A 21,445-nucleotide genomic window follows, 5' to 3' on the forward strand; every position below is an offset into this window, starting at 1 on the left:
TCTTATCACATTATGTATTCAGAATCTAGAATGAAGCTTAAAAGAGTTAGTCAATGGATTTTACCTAAATTAGAGCCATACGTTTCGACTCTCCCATCTCTTAGATCTCTTAGGTAAATAGGGCAGCTTCGTCTCCAATGCCCCTTCTCTTGGCAATAAAAACAAATTGACTCTTTTTGGAACAGGACATGGAACTACTTCAGACATCGCCTTTCTCTTATGATCAATCTTTTCAATCATAGCATGTCTTTCATTGCCATTGTCTATACATAGAGGTCTCGAAGGCAGATTCACCAATCAACTTTGCTTTTCTATTGCGCCAAACCATTGCTGATTCAGCAGCAATAAGCATATAGGTGAGATCTATAAGGGTCACGTCGCGGTTCATCATATAGTACTCTCTTACGAACTCACTATATGAGTTAGGAAGTGACTGAAGAACCCAATCAACAGCCATTTCCTCACGGACAACGGATCCCAACATTCTTAACCTATCAATGTGTGACTTCATCCCTAGGACGTGTGCACACACCGACTTTCCTTCTTTATGTTTACTTGCCAAAAGGGCTTGAGTGACATTGAACCTTTCAATTTTACAATCTTGTGGGTTAGGGAGAATAATTGGAGGAGGAGGAGGAAGTGAAGCATGATTTCTTGTTCCTCGATCGAATCGTGGAATATCATCTTCATGTGGAATGCATGTTCCACGGGATTTAGGAAGACCATAGTTGTCAAACTTTGACATCTACAAAACGGGAGAAAACAAATTCAAGTTAGTTGATCGATTGAGTCCTTAGTAAATCACCCAAATGAGATACCAAGGCTAGGACCCAACACAATACGCTACAACCTAGAAAAGGGATGTCGTAATCTAGTTGCAGAATATTTGAAGGTAAGTGAATGACGATTTACTAATTTCCACCATGAAAACGAAAAAGAAATTTAAGTTTTAAATCTATGAAAACTCCTAGATCCTTTGAGATTCATTGAACTTTCAATGGCATGTTTAAATCTCGATATGCCCCTCTTGTTTGTGACTGGGATGCCAAGGATCACAAAGCGGGTGTGAATAACCATGCAAACTTACATGGTGCCCTCACATGTTACAATCACCTATTCGATGTGCCGGTAAACCACACACGCTCCACCGAACTATGACAAACATTGAGTCACCCTTTGCTACCTTTGCTTAGAACCATTTAGTGTGCCGGTAAACCACACACGCTCCACTAACGTCTTCGTAAGGGCACAAAGTGTAATTTCATGGAATTGCATCAATTCACTTTTGCCTAAGTAACTAAGATTGGGAATTTGCAAAACATTTAGTTACTTTGTATTTTCATTATACTTATAATGGAAGGTTTCGTCCTATCCTACCCGTTCGGCTAACGACCCTCCACTAGTCAAGAGTGCGGTGGGTAAGAGTGGATACCCATTCAATCGCCATATTATAGGCAATTTCCTTAAACACCCATTATAGAGCAGCTTCGTGAATTAGGCCTACTAACGGTAAGACTAACTTTTACTCATACATATATATAATGTTAGACTTTTAATGTTATATATATTATAGGGTATATTTTATACTTTTAAAATACTATGTGGTTAACTTTAACAATTACACTTTTAATTCAATTAAATGGTTAACCTAAACTTTTATGGATTTATTAAATCTCTTTTAATTATACTCCTTAATTAATTAATAAAACCATAAGGGTGTATTTGAACTTTTCAAAACATTACTAGGGTTTTAGAATTTAACATTCCTAATTAACTTTTAATCAACTTTTAAATTCCAAAACTTGAGGGCAAGTTTTGAAACCCTTTTCAAAACATTAGGGTTTTAACTATTTAAATTTCAAAACAACAAAACTTTTGGGTTCAAATTTAAACTATAAAACCTAAAGGGGAAAATATGAAACTTTTCATAACAACAAGGATAAAATAACAAATAATCTAAACTAACATTTAATTACATAATTATCCATATTTGATTTGTTTAATGATTTCTTGCAAAACAATTTATCAATTTATTCAAAATAATTAATCAATCATCTTATAAGGAAACAATTATCTTATTAATTGATAAATATCTTCAATTAGATCAAAAATATAATCAAATATATCATATAATCGGATTAATATTGATCTAACATGATAAGGTAACTATCCATATGCAAAAACAGCAAGAAATCCCGAGATAAGCACTATTTGACGAGTTGACTCGTCGAGTCACCCTGGACTCGGCGAGTTCAGCTATGGACTCGGCGAGTCCAGCCTCTAGAACACCAAAAAAATCAAATTTTTAAGATATACAATGCATCAATACAATTGAAACCATCCTAGGCTCTGATACCACTGATGGGTTTTTGTCATAAGACATCCTATGTGCTCATACAAACCCTAATGCTTGGATCTAGGTTTCTCTATTGTACATGCTTTGAATCCAAGACTATAAACCCTAATTCTAGTATATGAAATCGATATTAACATATGAATGGGTTTAAGAACATACCTTGATTGTTATAGAGTAATAACAATCCTAATTTCTCCTTGAATTGACTTTGGAATGCTTAGAGTCACAAGTGTCACTCCTCTAATGGCTTACAAACACCAAGAGCAAATGGAGAAGGTATAAAGAGAGAGGAGAGAGGTTAGAATTCGTCCTTAGGACTCCTTGGGATGGGATACACGAATTCATGAGCCAAGGGGTGTTTATATAGGTGTAGAGATAGGGTTTCAGTCATTATCCTTATCTAGTTGCTTATCCACAAAGCAACCCATAAGATAATCCTTGAATCCTTATCATAGTCGAATTCTAAGGCCTTATCACCTCAAATTCGTTCACCCTATATTTAAGATAATCCTTACCTTATTTTGTAACTATCACATAATTACAAATCAGTCCCTCTAGTTTAATTAATCACACTTGATCACAAAATTAATTCCTAATTAATTATTGACCAATATTAATTAAACAAATATGATTTCTCCTTTAATATATTATTCTTATAACATATTAATAAATCATAATAACCTTTCTCTCTTTATTTATTTCTCCAATCAAGTTGCTTTGGTGAAAGCAACCCAAAAGGACCATGCACCATCGGGTCAAGTACATACCAAAATAGTTATGGACTTAGACACTAATCCAACAGGTTGAACATATCAGAATATCTTGTAAGAATATGGGTAAATTTGAATACGTGTATCTTTTAGTTGGTTGAACATATCAGAATATCTTGTAAGAATACGGGATGAGGAAGCTGGTAAGATATTCTGATATGTTCAACTAACACGTTCAGGTATTCAAAGTAATTATTGTGTTATTATATGCATAAATGTGGACTAATCAAAATATTCTTCAAAGAATACGGGTTGGTTGAGTACGGGTAACATTGATTAGTGCATACAGAATATCTTGTAAAAATACATTATATGTTGGTTGAACATATTCTTATAAGAATATTTGTAAGAATACGGGTAAGAATACCAGAACGTGTTGGTTGAACATATCAGAATATCTTGAGCTAAAAGATGATCACGATTCAAATTGATGAACATATTCTCCACTTAATTCGGATGACATGTAATTATATCTTATAAATAGCCAAGGTTTGCGGTCTGAGAAGGAAGTAAGAAACCCTAATACCCTACTTTCAACTTTAATCGTTTTTTCTCGTTGAAAACTGACTTTACCATCGAAGTGTCATCTCGGGTCCCCACCCAAGAGCGTTTCAGGTATCACCGGAGTCTAGGCTAAATAAAGGACAAAGCAAAGATTTGTGGCACGTTTCTTTATCTCAACCGTCTCGTGAACCTAGGCATTCATCATTATTTGTTTTTGTGTTTTTTTTTTGTAGTATTAGCATGTAAACCTCTTATTACAGGTAATAATGATATTTTTTATTTTGTGTATTGTATTAAGTTTAATGGTAATATATGCAAAATATATATATATATATATATATATATATATATATATATATATATATATATATATATATATATATATATATATATATATATATATGTATATTTAATTGTATATTTTTACTAAAAAAATGCTATTGCCCGTTTAAATCATTTGCCTTTTATTTTTCTTATTTCATTTGTTGTTTTGGACTAATACAAAGGTGGAAATGGGCAAGTTTTTTTTTTTTTTTTTTATTTATTTCATTTGTTGTTTTGGACTGATACAAAGGTAGAAATGGGCTAAGGGGCAGTAACAATATATTATCATTTTTTATATTAACGAAAAAGATTATTTGTAACACGTCTGTCATGCAATTTTGTAGTATGCGTGTGATATCATATTAGTGTACTTTGGTTCAGACGCGATGATGTGTAATGTGTTCTATTGAAGTATGGCATGGCATGGCATGGCATACTCATGTGTATACCTTTGAATTTGATTGAATACAATTTAAATAAAGGTAAAATATATACAAAACTATTTAAGCGTTTGTGGAATTTTTTTTTTTTTTTTTTTTTTTTTTTTTTGTGATTTAAGATTTAACCAAGAAAAAATTATTATTATTTTTTTCTTTCAAAAGAAAAGAACCACAACCACGTATTGTTAAAACATATAAACGTTTTGCTTTGGCTCTTTTTTTTTTAAGGATTGTCATGATTGATATAAAAATACATAAAAACTCTTTTATTTCCCATCACTTCTTTTTATTCTTTAAAATGAAGGTATTCATTTTTCTCATCCCTTCCAACTTATTTACTACATCAGTATTTATCTCTTCTTTCACTTCAATCCATTCCATCTTCCAACACATGAAAACTCATTTTTATTTTCTATATTTTTGAATCCATTCATTTTTTTTATTTTAAAATAAATACACACTAATTAAAATCAATAATCATACAAACCTAATTAAATATGGACTTCATTTCCAATGGAGCTCTTAAGAAACACACAACATATAACCAACTTATTTTTTCAATCATATGAAGATGAATTAATACCATTATCACTAAAGATTGTTTTTATCAACTAATTAAGGGGTTGTTTGATTTTGCTCTGACTTGGTCTATGTGAGCTTATTTGATTAGGGTTATTTGCACATCTACTCGGTCCATTGGTCCTAAAAAATTGAATACCATCTGTACCCTTTAATTAAACATATGATTTTGTAATTAAAGAGTTAACTTATGTTAAGATGGATGATCATTGGTTAAGAATTAAATTTAATTTTATAACGAAACAAATTTATGATAATTAACCTTACAAGAAAAAGTGTTGAGACTTTCTTTTCCATATATATTTGAGTAAATTACATGAATGGTCCCTATGGTTTGGGGTAATTTGCGTCCTTGGTCCCTAACTTATTTTTTGAACTCGGAAGGTCCCTACCGTTTGCTTTTGTTACCCGCTTGGTCCCTACTGTTTGTTTTTGTTACGCGCTTGGTCCCTATCTTACCTAAAAAGACTATTATTTAAATAGGAAAAAATTATGGAATAGGTAAGGTAAGGTTAGGGGTGTGAGATTGGGGGTGTGTTTATTTAGATAAATTAAAAAATCAAGAGCATAATAGTCTTTTTAGATAAGACAGAGACCAAGCATGTAACAAAAACAAACAGTAGGGACCTTCCGAGTTAAAAAAATAAATTATGAACCAAACATGCAAATTACCCTAAACCATAGAGACTATTCGTGTAATTTACTCTATATATTTTTTCTTTATCTAGGATCCAAAGAAGAAATGTGAGCTTTTTGAAATTGAACTTCCAAATCAATGTTATATATAGGTTATTTGAGATGCACTAAAATTAAACTAACTTAACTAGAGAGAATATAACCAATTTGAAGTGATTTCAGACGTCTTCTGGTCTGTAGATGTAATTTTAATGTAATATTTGGGCATAGTTTGTATCATAATGTTTTCCGTTTATTAGCAAGCATTCTACTTTCATTCTAAATGCAAAATACATGAAACTTCCCGAGGGGGGGGGGGGGGGGGGGGGGGGGGGGTGTTTTGTATTTCATCTAAAAACAATTTATTTGCTTTTTGAAAAGTCAATAAGTCATGTTCAGGGGGTGTTTTGTATTTTATCTAAAAACAATTTATTTGTTTTTTGAAAAGTCGATAAGTCATAAAAAGTGTTTGTCAAAAGTCGTTATAACTTTTTAGGTATGTAAAAAAATAACTTGACTTATTGACTTTTTATATCATAAAAGTTAATCCAAACACTTTTCAAAAAACTCTTTTTTCACCACTATAAATCAATAAGTCATTTTACTTAAAAGAATCTTTTTTAAGTTCAAAATGAAATCTCAAACACCATATCCTTAGCATCTGTGCTTCAAGGAAAAAAAAATTACATGCAGTCATTTTTATCATGATGAAGGTGTAGAATGCTATAAACAAGTTATAACATTCTACTTTAAAGGAAAAAGAAATTACCTTTACATATTCATAGTATTCTACTTTAATTTCCTAGGCTTTACAAAATTTTGGTTTCTACATAGGTAGTTGAGTTGGATCAAAGACTACAAAAAGTTGTCAAAATGTATTTTACTTCCAATTTATAGCATTTTACAACATTAACCTCTTTTAATAACTTTCATTTTTTATAGAATTCTACTTTTACTTTAAATCCAAAAAATTCCAACAGTCAATTTCTAGCATTCTACTTACTTTTACTTTATAGAATTCTACTTTAACAACTAACAAGTTACTTACATTTGTAGGTAGTTTCATTTTTTATTGGTTATTGTTTTCTTATCAATTAAAATTTTCGTTTGCAATATGTTTTTGTAATATGTAATAAGTAATTGATTTACCTTTTGTAATTTGTATTATAAACGGATTGCCAAATTGTGAGGCTACCGGAAATCAAAATAATTTATGTTTAATGTTTGATTTTATGACATTTTGTATTTTTTATAACTATTCAACAACTTTATTCAAATTTTTATCAAACATATACATTTTATTCAACACAAAATATAAACAAAAGAGTATCCATAATTGTGAATTCAATAAGAAAGTTGAGCTCCATTGAATTCAATATTCTTATTCTTAAGAAACTCATAAAAATGATTCAAATGACACAAAAAGAACAAGAATGAAGGAACGATGGGTGATGAGAGTAGTTAATCTTGATCAAAGCACATGCTGATGAAAATAGGATCAAATTTACCAAATTCTAACTTGAATTAAAACACATAATCAACAAAGAATTAAAGAAATGGAGATCAAAACAAGTCATTTGGATGATAAAGAGCTGCCATTTCCATTGCATAAGAAAACATGAAACTTCTGCTACTACTGAACTACTCCTAGAACAAATTATTAACAAAAAAAAAAAAAAAAAACTAAGAATTAAAAGGATCTGAACACAAATTCAATGAAAATACATGCTCTTACTGACCTAGAGATATAAAACGAAGCTCTTGTTTCATGATTCTGGAGTGGGGATTCTTTTAATCTTCTTGTTCTTCTTCTCCATTACTGTTTTAGCAAATGAATCCACAAGCTTCTGCTGTGATTCCAGGATCATTTCAGTTCTTTTCATCTCCATTTTCATTCGCATGGATTCAAGCTCTCTTGCCATGTCCATCTTCATCCTCTCCACCTTCGCAAACCCATCTCCTAACTTCTGAATCGCTGCCACCATTTCATCCATCAGATGACTATCACTGTTCTCCATGTCCTTCCTCCTCTTCATCCCTCCACCAACGCCGCCGCCATGTTGTCTGTTCATCTCACTTCCAAAAGCTTCCTTCATGTATCCATCTCTCGAGCCCTTACCTGACCCGTAATGCGGGTTCATAGGCGGTGGGTAGTCATCCATTGATAAATTACTGTTGTATACGTTTAACGGTTGTGGTGGTGGGACGCCGGCGAGATTTGGGATTTTAATCCGAACGCCGTTGCCTGAAACGCCGTGACCAATTGAGCTCTGATAACGTCGATTGAGAGGGAGAGCGATGGCTTGTTTGATTCCTTTAGGATATAACAACAAATCGTCTTCGTTTTCATCGCCTCCTCCATCTTCTTCCTCTTCGTCTTGATTACTCGGATCTGAAGGAGACGACCCTAATTCCATCGAATCCATTCGTTTAAAGTGAACCCACGAAGACGGATACCGATGGCCACCTGGGTTGTTTCCGATTCGTTGGATCTCCGCACGATAACGTTTTCTAAGCTTCTCCATCTTGTGACGACACTGAACCGACGTTTTCGGCGGGTTGCCTAACGGACACCGAGCGGTGACGCCGTCGGCGACCTCCTGCCAGTGGGAGGCGCGTAGGTTTCCTCGCCGGAGAGAATACCACTTATCACGATACGCATCGATTAACGCCACAGTCTCGTCGTGCGACCAACAGGGAGGAGGTATGCGGCGTGAAGCGGCGGTTGATTTTGATTGTTGAACGGCGAGTGGGTTTGTTGGTTCTTGTTGGGAAGAAGGCGAGTTCGAGCTGGCCATAGCGATGGCGGTGATACGGAAGAGGGAGAAATAGAAACAGAGTGGCGATGGGTGGTGGTGGTGGGAGGAGGAGGAGGAAGAGGCATAATGAAGGATTGGCGATTAGGTATGAATGGATAAAAGTAGGGTGGAGGAGGAGAGAGGCATGCGGCTGACTTGGGGATCTAGCGGTGAGGTGGTGGGGGAGGCTAACCTGCGCCGTGCATAAAGTACGCACCCATGAGTAAAAACAAAAGGGGAGGAAAGATGAGGGCTGAGATGACGTGACCACCGCCCGTTTTTACTATTGGGTGGTTGAGCCGGTCCACTGCCCACCGCACCGCCTGAGCAGCCGGGCCTTGGGCGGCTGAGGATCTTCCTTTTTGGGAGTCGTTTTCTTGTTTTTATCTAAATCAAACTTTGCCCTAATTTGAAGCAAAATACAAATTTTAAAAATATTCCCCCAATTTGTTTAAAAGGTGGATTACATCATCTTAACATCTCAATACACCCACAACCAATGCTTTAATATTTTTTTATTATTTCTTAAAATTTTCTAAACGACCAAAGTTATATTTAGAATTAATGTTATCAATAATATTCTATCATATTTTGATTCCATGTTGTATAGAGATAAAGTTTAAGATTTTGCGGAAAAAAAATGAAATATTTTGAAATATTTCATTAAATTATTTGTTCTTGTCCCGCTTTAGTCCTACTTACAAATTTAATCATTTTCTATAATTATTTTGTAAAAAATAGCCCAAAACACCTAAATTACAAAATTAGCCACCAAAATCATAGATGGATTAGAATCATTGCGATTTTAGCATTTGATCTGCAAATATACAAGTGTTTAAAGTGTAGGCGTTCATTGGCAGTTGTACATTTGCAGATGGAAGATTAGTTGAAATGGTATGTGAACTTAGTTTATTTGTGATTTCCTCTGATGTTTCTGCGATTTGGGCAATTCTTTTTTAATTTTTTCTTTTTTTTTTTTCAATTTTGACTACGAAAATGATAGAATTTCATTACGATTTTACATGAAATTGTCCAAACTATCGATTTTCTCCTCCAGAGAGAGTTCTCACAGCAAAAACCTTGCAAAATAAAAGCTCAAAAAAATTAGGTATTTATACCCTTAAAAAATCAAAATCGCAGACCAACTAATAAAATCGTAGATAGATTGAGTCCATTTGCGAACGTATAACTTTCAATGCACGTCCACGCTTTAAACACTTATATATTCGCAGATCAAATGCCGAAATCGCAAATGGCTCTAATCCATCTGTGATTTTGGTGGCTAATTTTGTACGTTGGGTTTTTTTGCTTAATTTTTACAAAGTAATTATGGAAATTTGTTAAATTTATAATTTTCTCTTTTTAATTTGTCATAATAGAATATAATTTGGTGTTTTTGTCCAACATTATGTGATATGTAGTATTTTCTTTTTCTTTCATGAAACGTTTTTGTTATTCTTTCTAATTGTATTTAAACCTATTGTTATTAATTCCCAGCACCTACCACTATTTTTAAAAGTTAATACATATTCAATATTTTCTTAATTTTTCACATCAAATAAAGTATATTACTATTGTTATTGAAGTAGGGTTTTTGGCACTGTAGCACAACAAAGTTTGATGAATTTATATATTTAGTTACTTAAGTATTTTTTATGCTTAATGGGTCCTTAACGTTAGAAAACACCGTCTAATTACAATATTATGCACCCAGTAAACATAACAACTGGTTGTATTCCTTATGTGGCATTACATTAAATTAGATATTTACATTATTAACTCCACTTAATAAAATGAAGTCAAAAAAATCACATTAAATCACACATCATTACACCAGTTCTTCGTTTTTTTTTTCTCATCTCTCATTGACCAAGAAGGAAAAAAACCATGGTTCAAACTCGTTTCCTCTGATCGAAGTTATTGAGCAGCCAACCAAGCAACAATGTCAACCTCGAGACCAAACCCTAATGGATTGTATCATGTGGTGGAGCTGAACTTCAAAGGTGTTTTTCTTCAAAATCCTTTCTCGTATAACCATGGTATCTAATTCACATTCAATGATCAATATTTTTCTAGAATGACATACTCTAAGTGTATCACCTTTCTTGAACGGTTCATGCAAGAAAGTATAAAGAAGTTATATTGCTATGAGCCATGTATGTCCTTGTTACCTGGGATCATTGCTATTGCTAATGATGGAGACTATGTTGGTTTCATTTTTTATGCTTATAGGACAGATGGTATAATTTCCCTCTATATAAACCATGATGGTCAAGGAATAGACGACTAGTTTGGTGCTGACATAGAAGAAGATGGTGATGATTCATGCATTCATAGTGGAAATGAAAACAAAATTAATAACCTTAGAGATGTGGAGGTGGACTTTAATGAGGATATACTCACTATGAACAAAACATAAATGTGTTGGAAGTTCCATGGTCGTAAACAAATAAATTGTTACACCAATTATAATATTATTAAATAACTAAAAAGTATGTTTGTATAACTCAACAATGGTATTAACTCATAAAGTATCACATTTTTGCTACATTAAATAACTTGCATATATACACGTGTGTATTAAAGGTGTCATTCCCCAAGTGGCTGAATATTCAAGTGATGTTGTTGATAAATGTCTAGAATTAGGAGTATAGTTACAAGGTGTGTGTTTGTCGTTGAAAAAAATTATTTGTATATACATCCATACATATAATTTCATATTTCTATTCCACATGATCCATAGTACCATATTTCTAAATATGACATACAAAATGGTTTTCATTTAAAATCTTTTAGATACAAAAAGATGTAGCATATAAAAAGGTTTTCATCAAAAGTTTGTACATACAAAAAGATGTGGCATAGAAAATGGTTTTCATAAAAAGCTTCTACATATGAAAAAAAAAATGGTAGTATAAGATTAGATCACATCAAAAAGATTCAATTTTCATCATAAAATTGTTTAAACCTTTCCCATCTTTACATTATTATCCATGGGAAATTTACGATAAAGTCTGAATATGTTGGGCCAGTTTATGGTTTATGTAACACCTCGATTCTCAAGTATTGATTTATGTATGAATCCTTCTTGATTTTTGGGTCTACTCGACGAGTTGGTCTCCCTACTCGTCGAGTAGTAGCGGGATGGTCCACGCGTTTTAGTGACCTACTCATTGAGTCCAAAAAGGGACTCGACGAGTAGGAGCTGGCAGATGAAACCCTAAATTTCGGGGCATTGCACCCTATTTAAAGGATCATTGGCCTTCCCCCCCCAACCTCCCCTTTACAGCCTTTTGTTTCTCTTTAACCCTAATTCGAGTGTGTGTGTGTTCTTTTGGATAGTTTAAGCTTGGAGGAAGGATTTTGGTGAAGGAAACTGTTAGATGCATTTTATATGCATCTTTTAGCACAATTTCCTACGCACTTCATTATAAAAAGCTAACTAATTCGCTATTACTCCCATGTATTTCGTGTCTTATGATTATTTTGTAGAATGCCCGTACTGCTCACGTTTGTTATGACTTTTCAGGGCCATTTGGAGCACATGGATAATTGCGCAAGTTCGGGATGCGTTTGTGGATGCTTTGGAACTTAATTGGAGTTTATACTAAGGAGGGATGTCAGGATATGATCAGGAACTGCTTGGAAGGAGGTATGACTAAAAGAGCAAGCAGGTCCCCTTTGCGATCGCAGGTTCCCTTTGCGATCGCAGGTTATGATCGCAGGTTGTTTACGAGGATTTGTCGAGCCAAAAAATTCACCAGCTAAGGGAAAAGAGAAACCTGCGATCGCAGGTTGTGCCTTTGCAATCACAGGTTGGTAAATTCGCATCAAAGTAGCAACGTACTTCATTAAAAAATCTCGTGGTTAGGTTTTGGGTGATACATGCGATCGCAGGTTTCATCCTTGCGATCGCATGTTGGGTTATTTGATAGGTAGACGTATAAAAACAACCCGATACCCTTCCAGTAACCCTAATTGACGATTCAGAGATGATTTTCAGCGGTTTTCAAGTGAAGAACGTAGATCTAAAGGATACGATTCGATTCCAAGTCATAGATTAGTAAGATTTACTGTTTAGGGTTTATTTTCATCGTTTGTAATCTGTTTTTAGCCATGTCAGTCTAAAAACTCAGATTTCAGTTTCGCAAGACGTAACCTTTTCGTATGATTAATTATTAAGCATTATGTTTGACTATGATTACTATTTAGTTTGATCAGTCCTGTGTTAAATTGAGTGTTTGATTCTGATTTCGATGTTGGTTGGCCACTTGAATTGTTTGTGAATCATTCTAGTCATCTAATTGTTTACATCTATAATTATCTAGATTGATTAGTAAAAAGTGACATATATTGGATTAATTCAGAGATTAGGGTTAAGTCTAATATGGATTGATCAAACAAGTTTTAACGCCTCCAAGCTTATGAGAGGTATTGAACTTTACTGGGAAATTACACTGTATCTAATGCAACTTTTCTTTGTTGATCAAGAGATTGTTTGATTAATTTAGTTAAAAGTTAGGTTTAGTTCAAAGAACTTATTTTGATTAAATGATTTTTGTAATAAAAGTCATTAGAGCTTGTTAATGAACCTTAGTACCAGTTTAAACAAGTGCATAGTCAAATATTGTGTTGAAGGTTAATTATATGATTAGGGGAGTCACCATGAAACTGGAATTGCTTTCTCTTATTTGAATTTTCGTCACTTTACATTTAGTCATTTTCTTGTCATTTTCAATTTCTATTGTTTAGTTTTCAAAATTAAATTTCCTTCCTCCTTTTTATGTTATGGCATTTATCAAGAATTAGTTCATACCTTGCGCAAAGAGGTATAAACATTAGGACGTGTCCCTGAGGATCCGACCCTGCTTACCTGTACTACCTATTAGTGCAATAGAGCAGTTTATTTTATATTTTATTTGTTTAAAATCGTGTACGACTGCGGTCTTAACAAATTGGCGTCGTTGCCGGGGACACGGTAAAACACTAATAGTTTTATGCCAAGATCTTCACGTACATGTAATCTGATTTTTGATCCAGAGATTGAGAAGACTGCTAGGAAGCTTAAGAAGGAGGAAAAACTTCGAGAGCAACAAACAGGAACCTCAACCTCACCCATACCATAAGGCACTCCCTTGTGGAACGAACTGGAACATCCATTTCAAACCTTTCCAAAAGCACCACCTACCTCACCCATTCAAAACCTACTCTGCATCATCTTTAGACAAACCCGAACTCATAGATTCTTCTGAAACCGAATCAGAATACATCATGAGCAAAAACGGAGACGAAGCTAAAAAAACTCTCTGTGAGTCGGCAACACAAGAGGTTACCCAACAGCCCTTGTGTATCACCTTTCCAGAAGCTCGAAATTTGAGCTCAAATCCGGTTTAATCCATCTGCTGCCCCCGTTTCGAGGCCTTGAGAATGAAGATCCTCATAAATTTATCAAGGAATTCCATGTTGTCTACTCTGGAATGAAACCCCATGGAGTTACTGAAGACCATATCAAACTAAGGGCGTTTCCTTTCTCCGTTCAAGATGCAGCAAAGGAGTGGTTGTATGACCTTCCATCTGGTTCAATAACAAGCTGGAATGAATTTGCCAAACTCTTCTTGGAAAAATACTTTCTCGAGGCGAAAGTGTCAAATCTACGCAGGGAGATTTTGGGTATAAAGCAAGGAAAAAGAGAAGCTCTCCACACTTATTGGGAGCGATTCAAGAAGATGTTAGTCTGATGCCCACAACATGACATTAGTGATTATCAGTTATATCAGTGTTTCTGCGAGGGATTGATACATATGGAGAGGCAACTAATTAATGCATCTAGTGGAGGGTCACTTTCAAACATGACACCAAAAGAAGATAGGGCATTGATAGAAAAGCTGGCCAATTAATCAAAACATTCAGCAACCGAGGAAGAGTGGTACCCGAACCATCCAAGAGGAGTCAAAGAGATGAGCAACGCCCACCTAGTATCCCAGATTTCAGAATTGACTAAAGTTTTGTCTTTTGTTGACAAAAGTAAAGGGTATCGAACCAAAGGTCAAACCTTGCGGAATCTGCTGCAAAACCGGGCATCCAACTGACATGTGCCCACTACTTCAAGAAGATAATGAGTCTGTGCAAGCTATGGGAGGATTTCAGCAAAGGCCATTTGATCATCATCGCAATAACCAAGCTTGGGGAGGGCCTTCAAATAACAACTTCCAGCCAAGACCTCAACGGAACTTTCAACAAAGAAACCAATATCAAGCTTCACCCGAGTTTCAACAACCTTTTCAGCAAAATCAGCACCCAAGCAATTTTTAGCAACCAGCTGTTCAGTCACAAGCTAATAGTTCTACCATGTCTTTGGAAGATATAGTTAAAAGTCTTGCAACCAGTACCCAAGCTTTCCAAAATGAAACAAAGTCTAGCATCAAATATCTGGAACAGCAGGTATCGCAACTCACGAACTCCATGAGCAAATTAGAGGCACAGACACAAGGAAAATTCCCATCTCAGACTGAGAAGAACCCAAAGCACAATGCTTGTGTTGTCACCCTCAGAAGTGGTAAAAACTAAAAGGGATTAGGTCAGCAAGAAGATGAGGAAGAGGAGATCATGGTTAAGCAAGAATTTGAGGCATCTGAAGAGGTGCAGAAAAAAGACAAACCTGCTGAAGCTGAAGTGAAAATTACCCCACCTCCTTTTCCCTCAAGACTGAAAAACACGAAAAAAGAAAAGGAAGATAAAGAGATTATGGATTTCTTCAGAAAGGTTGAGGTAAATATTGTTGGGTTTTGAGCATTCTAACACTCCTAAGTGTACATGCAACCCTAAATACCTTGGATCTATGTTTTCTCTATTATACATGCAAATATGAACTTTCCAAGGTATTACCCTATCTAGCATACAATACTTGATACTTGGGTAATCAAATGGATAGAATACATACTTTGCTTGATGTAGCTTGTCTTCATGAAGCTTGAGTGCCTAGTGCCCCAAGTGTAAGAGTATATTTTGTAGTAATTAGTCGAAGTATTTCGTATCTTCGTATAATTTTTTCTTCGTTCCTTATGTAATGTATTTTTATAAGGCATTGTATTCGAAGAATAACGCTTAGTCCTTAGATAATAATTTTCCTGGATACATTTCTGGTACATGATGCTAAACATATTGCATCCTTCAAACTAAGTGACGTCGTGTTTTTGTTGCATGATTTCACTAAAATAAGGGAGGCCACAAATGCACTATAATGTGTATTGGCTCAACTAAACATTTGAGCTCTTATCGGATCATCCCATATAACACTGGCAACTACAGTTCAAAATATTATTACTAGATTTAATTATTAAAATTTTCAAAATTTCAAATTTTTACCATTATCTAGCAATTTACTTTTTCTACCCCCTACCCCACACTTATTTCATACAATGACCTCACTGTATGCTTAAATTAATATAAAAATTAAGAGAAAGGAGAAAAAGGAACAAACTCCCCTGGGATAGTGGCGGGATCATCTCCAAAAGTGCGGATAGAATGTGCATCTTGAATACAGACTTTGAGAAATAGAAACTTGGATCTTCAATACGCGAGATAAGTAATGTACTGGCAAAATATGGAATCGAGTCTTCAATCTTCAACAAATGTGGTGTATAGATGTACCAAAATGGACCGAACAATGTGGGAAAGCAGACACCACATTACATGGTAGAGAAAAAGATCCATGATTATCTTCATAATATCCCAAAAAAAACAATGGTGGTGAACCAAAACAAATTCACGTCGTGAATTTATTAACTTCCACGAGGTGAATTCGTTCTGAAGTGGTTTCTAAGAAATCATCATATATTGACTCACAAGGTGAATATCAAAATATTCACGTCGTGAAAACTGGAATCCCATAAATATATTTCTTCCAATACTTCTTTCTCACTTCTTATATTTAACCCGTGTCTTAATGGATTAAGACTCTTCTAACCCTATTGTTTTAGACTCTTCTCTCTAACTTCTTTCTCGCTTCTCTCACCCCACACTTATTTTAAATTGTGGGTCTCGACTCTCGACTTTAAACACTTGCGGTTAAACATGTACGCACTCATATCTAGATATCTCCTTCGCGTGATTCCTAATAAATCTGAAAATCAACAAAAGAAGAGAAAGGTAACATAATATCTCATAGTCTTACAAGCCAAACAAATTTAAAAACAAAAAAAAAAACAAACAATAAGAAAATAAACGAAATAAAAGTAAACAGAAACAATCAATCATCCTCATCATCCTCGTGCGCTCCGCTAGTCCCGACTCCTTCTCCTCTTGGCATCCACAACTCTTCCCACGTAGGAATATAAGGGCCATGAGGCGGCATGGTTGGTGGTCTCACCACATTCATATGAGAGAACATGACTTCAATCATTTGGGTATTATAAGTCATCCCACCTCGTAAATTATCTAAGTAAGAACCCACCCGACTTTGGAACGGATCGGTGAGTATTCCACCCTCATATGGTTGGGATCGTCCCATCTCCCCCCGAGTTCGCACGTTTCTTATTCGAGGCCTTGGTTGTTGTGCGGGCTCTTCGGCCGGTTGATTCTCACCCTCGCCATTGTTGTGTGGTATCCCATAATGCGTCCCATAATTAACCACAACCCGCATGGTCTCAAGATAATCCATAGAAAATTCGTTCCCTTGTTTACACGTAAGTGTCCGTGTAACCGCGGGGACGAGCACGCCATAAGACTTGGCTAAGCGGGTGACAAAGTGGCCACCACAGATTGGGCTCACGGGTCAGGAACTTACTGCATACTCTGCCAAGTAACGAGCTAAAAAGTAGGGAAGATTGCAACAAAACCCCGGTTGTAAAATAGACCACAAGAAAAATAAATGAATCTTCGTGACCTTATCTCCAAATTTCTTATGATGGATGGAGAATGTGATTAGCATGTGCAGTCAACGGTGAATGGGTGATTTGATGTTGCTTTCTGGCAACACACCGGAGTTGAAAACACCAAAAGCGATATTGGTCCAAAACTCATATCTCGTCATTTCCCCGGAATAAGTACGGGCAGCCTCCCGTAAGAACATAGAAAACTCGGGGGTCACGGTCTCTTGGGCCTCGTATAAACCCATCCTCCATGCGAATTCTACCAAAATGCACTCTCTATACTCCCCACCCAAATGAAAGACCAATGCTTGTGAGTAGTTAGGGTCTTGAACATTTTCATGCAACACCACAGTGGAAAAGAATTCAACACACAACTCCTTGTAAACCCTTTTCCTGGATGGCGAACAAGTTACTTCATCCCTTGCATGTAAATGAATACCCGTTTCCCATAAAAGTTTTGGTAAGAAACGGGTTTAGTCTTTCAACTAGTCCAACCTCCCGAAGCCTTTGCCAATTGATTGTTGGGGCAATAGCAAAATCCCTGTTGTGTAACCATCCCAATCTAGTGTTGTATCGGGCGAGCACGTCCCTAGATATATTCGTCGGGAATACGTAAAACGGGTGCAAATTAGCAATCCCGTCTTGTACGTTACTAGCCTCACGTCTAGGAGCCATATTTCTGCAAAAATAAACAAGCAACAAAAAAACAACAAAACCAAATATCCCATATATTAGATAATCCACAAACGGTTTTTTTGATACACTGGACTCACCTCGTGCGTTCGATAGTGACAGCGAGAAATGGGCTTAAAATTGCAGAAATCGAGACTTAATCCTTGTTAGGGTTACTCATGAACCATTTCTAAGAACAATCATGCAACGGATGAATAACACATTTTGGGCAAAATTTGGACATTTAAACATATGAAAAACCCTAGCCCCTAAATCAACAAATTAGTGAAAATGAACCAAAGAGACAAGAAATATTTACCTTGGTGATGAAGATTACGTAAGCAAAATGATTAAATTAAGTAACTCTAGGCCAAAATCGGGTGGGGGGACCAAATAACAAGCGGATGAGAAAGTGATTTGGTCAAATGGGATTCTGCATTATTAAAGTTGTGGTCTCGTGATTTTTAAAACTCACGTCGTGAGTTTATTAGAACTCACCTCGTGAGTTTGTTTGGGCTAACTTGGCCGGCCATCTATGCTAACATTCTTGGGCCAATAAATCTAATGGGTTTGATTGTCACTCTCCGTATACGTTATGGACTCACGAGGTGAATTTCTTCGTGCTCGCCTCATGAGTTTTTGCCAGATTGAAAAGTTGAAGGCTAATTAACCATTTTTTTTTATTTATTTTACCATTTAATTTAGGAACCCCAAACTTAAATTTTTACCACTTAATTTGGATGATTAGATGATTGAATGTCTAAAAATGCAAAAACTAAACTAAACGCATAAAGGAAAGAAAATTCAAACCGAGCTCGGGTTGCCTCCCGAGAAGCGCTTCTTTTTGAAGGAGTCGTAAGCCAGACTCCATGCCTCCTAACGTTGAGTCGTCTGAAGAGTCCACCAATTGGATCTTTTGTTCCTTGAAACGCCTCTTGTAAGCTTGAACTCGTCTTTTGTACGCCTTTTTCGAATTTTCCTTTTTACCTTTTACCTCTTCTTTATCAAACTTACGTTTGGTCCCTTTAGTTTCTCCCTTGCACTCCATAGCATTCTTCTCTTCTTTTACCACTGGAGTTGTTACTTTTGAAGTAACCTCCTCTTCATCACTTTCCATCTCATCATCTTCCTTACTCACCCAAGAAATTGGACTTATGTAGGCAATGACTTCAACTAAATATGGAACAGATGCTCTTGGTTTTGTTCTTTCAACTTGATGAATTGTCTTGATTTTCTTCTTCCATGAGCTTTTCTAATTCTTCAAGTTCATCTTCTTCATCAATGTTGAAAACCTCTTCATGAGCATGATTCTCTTGAAATCCATCTTCCAACCCAAAGATTTCCTTTTCATCACCAACCCTCAAGGTGAGTTTAGACTCGCGAATATCAACAAGAGCTCCAACAATGTTTAACAGCGGGCGACCAAGAATAATTGGTACATCGGGATCTTCTTTCATGTCCAATACCACAAAGTCTATTGTAAAAAAGAATTTCCCAACTTTCACTAAAATATCTTCCACAATGCCCCGAGGCTGTGTCACTGAACGGTTCGCCATGTGAATAGTCATTCTTGTAGCCTTCAACTTCTGAATATCCAACTTCTGAATACAATGAATAAGCCATCAAATTATTGCTAGCCCCATAATCGGCTAAAGCATCAACCTTCATGTTGTTACCAAACTCACTTGGAAGAATGAGGCGTCCAGGATCCCCCATCTTCTTAGGTATCTCTCCCAACACAGCTCTTGAGCTTGTCTCACTTAGAATCACCTTAGAATTCTTCTTTAGTTGCTTACGAGTGTCTATCAAGTCTTGTAATAATTTTTGATACTCGGGATTTTGGATAAGGACTCGACAAAGGGAGTATTAATCGGGATACCCTTCGCATGCTTAATAAACTCGATATGCTCTCTTTCCAGTGGACTAAGGGCAACTCGGGAAGGAAAATGCAAAGGCGGCTGATAAGCTCAAACAAAGACATAATTTTTCGGTTCAGACATAGACCACGACGTGAGCTTTGCAGGCTCACGTCGTGAGTTCGTTATTTCGGCAACTTTATGATCTTCGAGCTTGGGTTTCTTTGGCTTTGGATCGGGCCGTTGTGACTCTTCTTCCAAGGCTTCCAGGAACTCAGAAATTGCCCCTTTTTCAATATTGATGGCCATTACGTGAGATTGGGTCTTGTTTTCATGATTTTTCGGGGACAACTTCTCATGAACCAAAGTGGTTAGTTGACCAAGTTGCACTTCAAGATTATTGATGGAGGCTTGTTGATTTTTTTTATTAAAGCCTGTTGTTCTACCATCAATGCATGATGATTCTTTACCAAAGTTCTTTGTTCATTAATAGCAGAATCAGTAGCCTCGTGTCTCTTTTCGGAAGCTTCCATAAACTTAATTAACAAGGTCTCTAGATCGGGTTTCTTCTCAATTGGTGGTTGTTCTTTTTGGTAGAAGCCTCTGTCAGTTTGTCTATATTTTTCTTCGTTTTGCTTCTTGTATTCACCATGGGGCAGCCACTCTTTCTTTGGTTTCCTCGAATCTTCATCATACTTGTCCCCACTCGAATATCAAACTTGGGCTTTCTTGTTTCCATATTCGTCCAAGTTGCAATCTTTTGTCAAATGTGGACCACTACATCTCTCGCAACCAACTCTAATTGCATGAATTGATTGGTCCATTTGTGTCAATCTCCTCTCCATAGTGTTAAGCATTGCCATCACCGCAGCCATCTCTTCAGGTTGTGCCCCCAACTCCTTTAATGCCTTCATTCCTTGGATTATGATATTCACGAGAGTTTTTTGCGAATTCTTCAATTAATTCCTTGACTTCGCCCAGATTTTTCTTTGTAAGTGGTCCTTGAGAATCAAGGAGTTGTCTTGTCATCACATTTACCCCATCATAAAATATTGACACCTCTTGTTGAATGTTAAGGTCATGTTGAGGACAATTCCTTAACAACCCTTTGTAACGGTCCCAAGCTTCATAAAGTGACTCTCCCGGGTTTTGCTCAAAATTGGCTTTTGCCTTTTTAAGTTTAGCAATCTTAGATGGTGGACAAAATTGGTCTAGAAACTGCTCACGCATTTGAGCTCAAGTAGTTACTGTACCGGGTGGGAGTGCTTTTAACCAATCCTTTGCAGTTCCTTTAAAGGTAACGGGAAGCATCCTTAGCAAAACGGTGTCTCTGTTAATATTTGAGACATTGAAGTAATCAACAATGTCATTCACTTCATCTAGGTGTTTGAACGCATCCTCATGATCCTTTCCATATAATGGGATATCCTTTAGTACGGAAAGGATATGTCCCTTCAGCTCGAATGTGGCAGTGGCAGGGATTGCAGGTTGTACTAAGTCTGGACCAACATCATCTCGAATTCTCTTTCTGTAAGCTCCCATGGACATTTCTTTAATATTTGTCATCTCGTTCCTTGGCTCGTTCTCGGGTTCACTCGTAT

At 36.0% G+C, this 21,445-nt stretch overlaps 1 protein-coding gene and 1 non-coding gene across 2 annotated transcripts; one reads left to right on the forward strand and one right to left on the reverse strand.

Annotated features, from left to right (window-relative positions):
- Window positions 1-7,224: 7,224 nt before the first annotated feature.
- Window positions 7,225-8,866, reverse strand: LOC145040335 (uncharacterized). The gene has a single exon (XM_078988278.1). The coding sequence runs from the start codon at window positions 8,444-8,446 to the stop codon at window positions 7,415-7,417; it is 1,032 nt and encodes a 343-aa protein (XP_078844404.1). The 5' UTR covers window positions 8,447-8,866; the 3' UTR covers window positions 7,225-7,414.
- Window positions 8,867-20,919: 12,053 nt separating this feature from the next.
- On the forward strand, window positions 20,920-21,026 carry LOC145027959 (small nucleolar RNA R71). Its single transcript, XR_013675719.1, has one exon. It is a non-coding gene; the product is annotated as a small nucleolar RNA R71 (small nucleolar RNA).
- Window positions 21,027-21,445: the final 419 nt, after the last annotated feature.

This window comes from Lactuca saligna, chromosome 1 (assembly GCF_052625555.1).
Source record: "Lactuca saligna cultivar CGN05327 chromosome 1, ASM5262555v1, whole genome shotgun sequence".
Classification (NCBI taxonomy): Eukaryota; Viridiplantae; Streptophyta; class Magnoliopsida; order Asterales; family Asteraceae; genus Lactuca; species Lactuca saligna.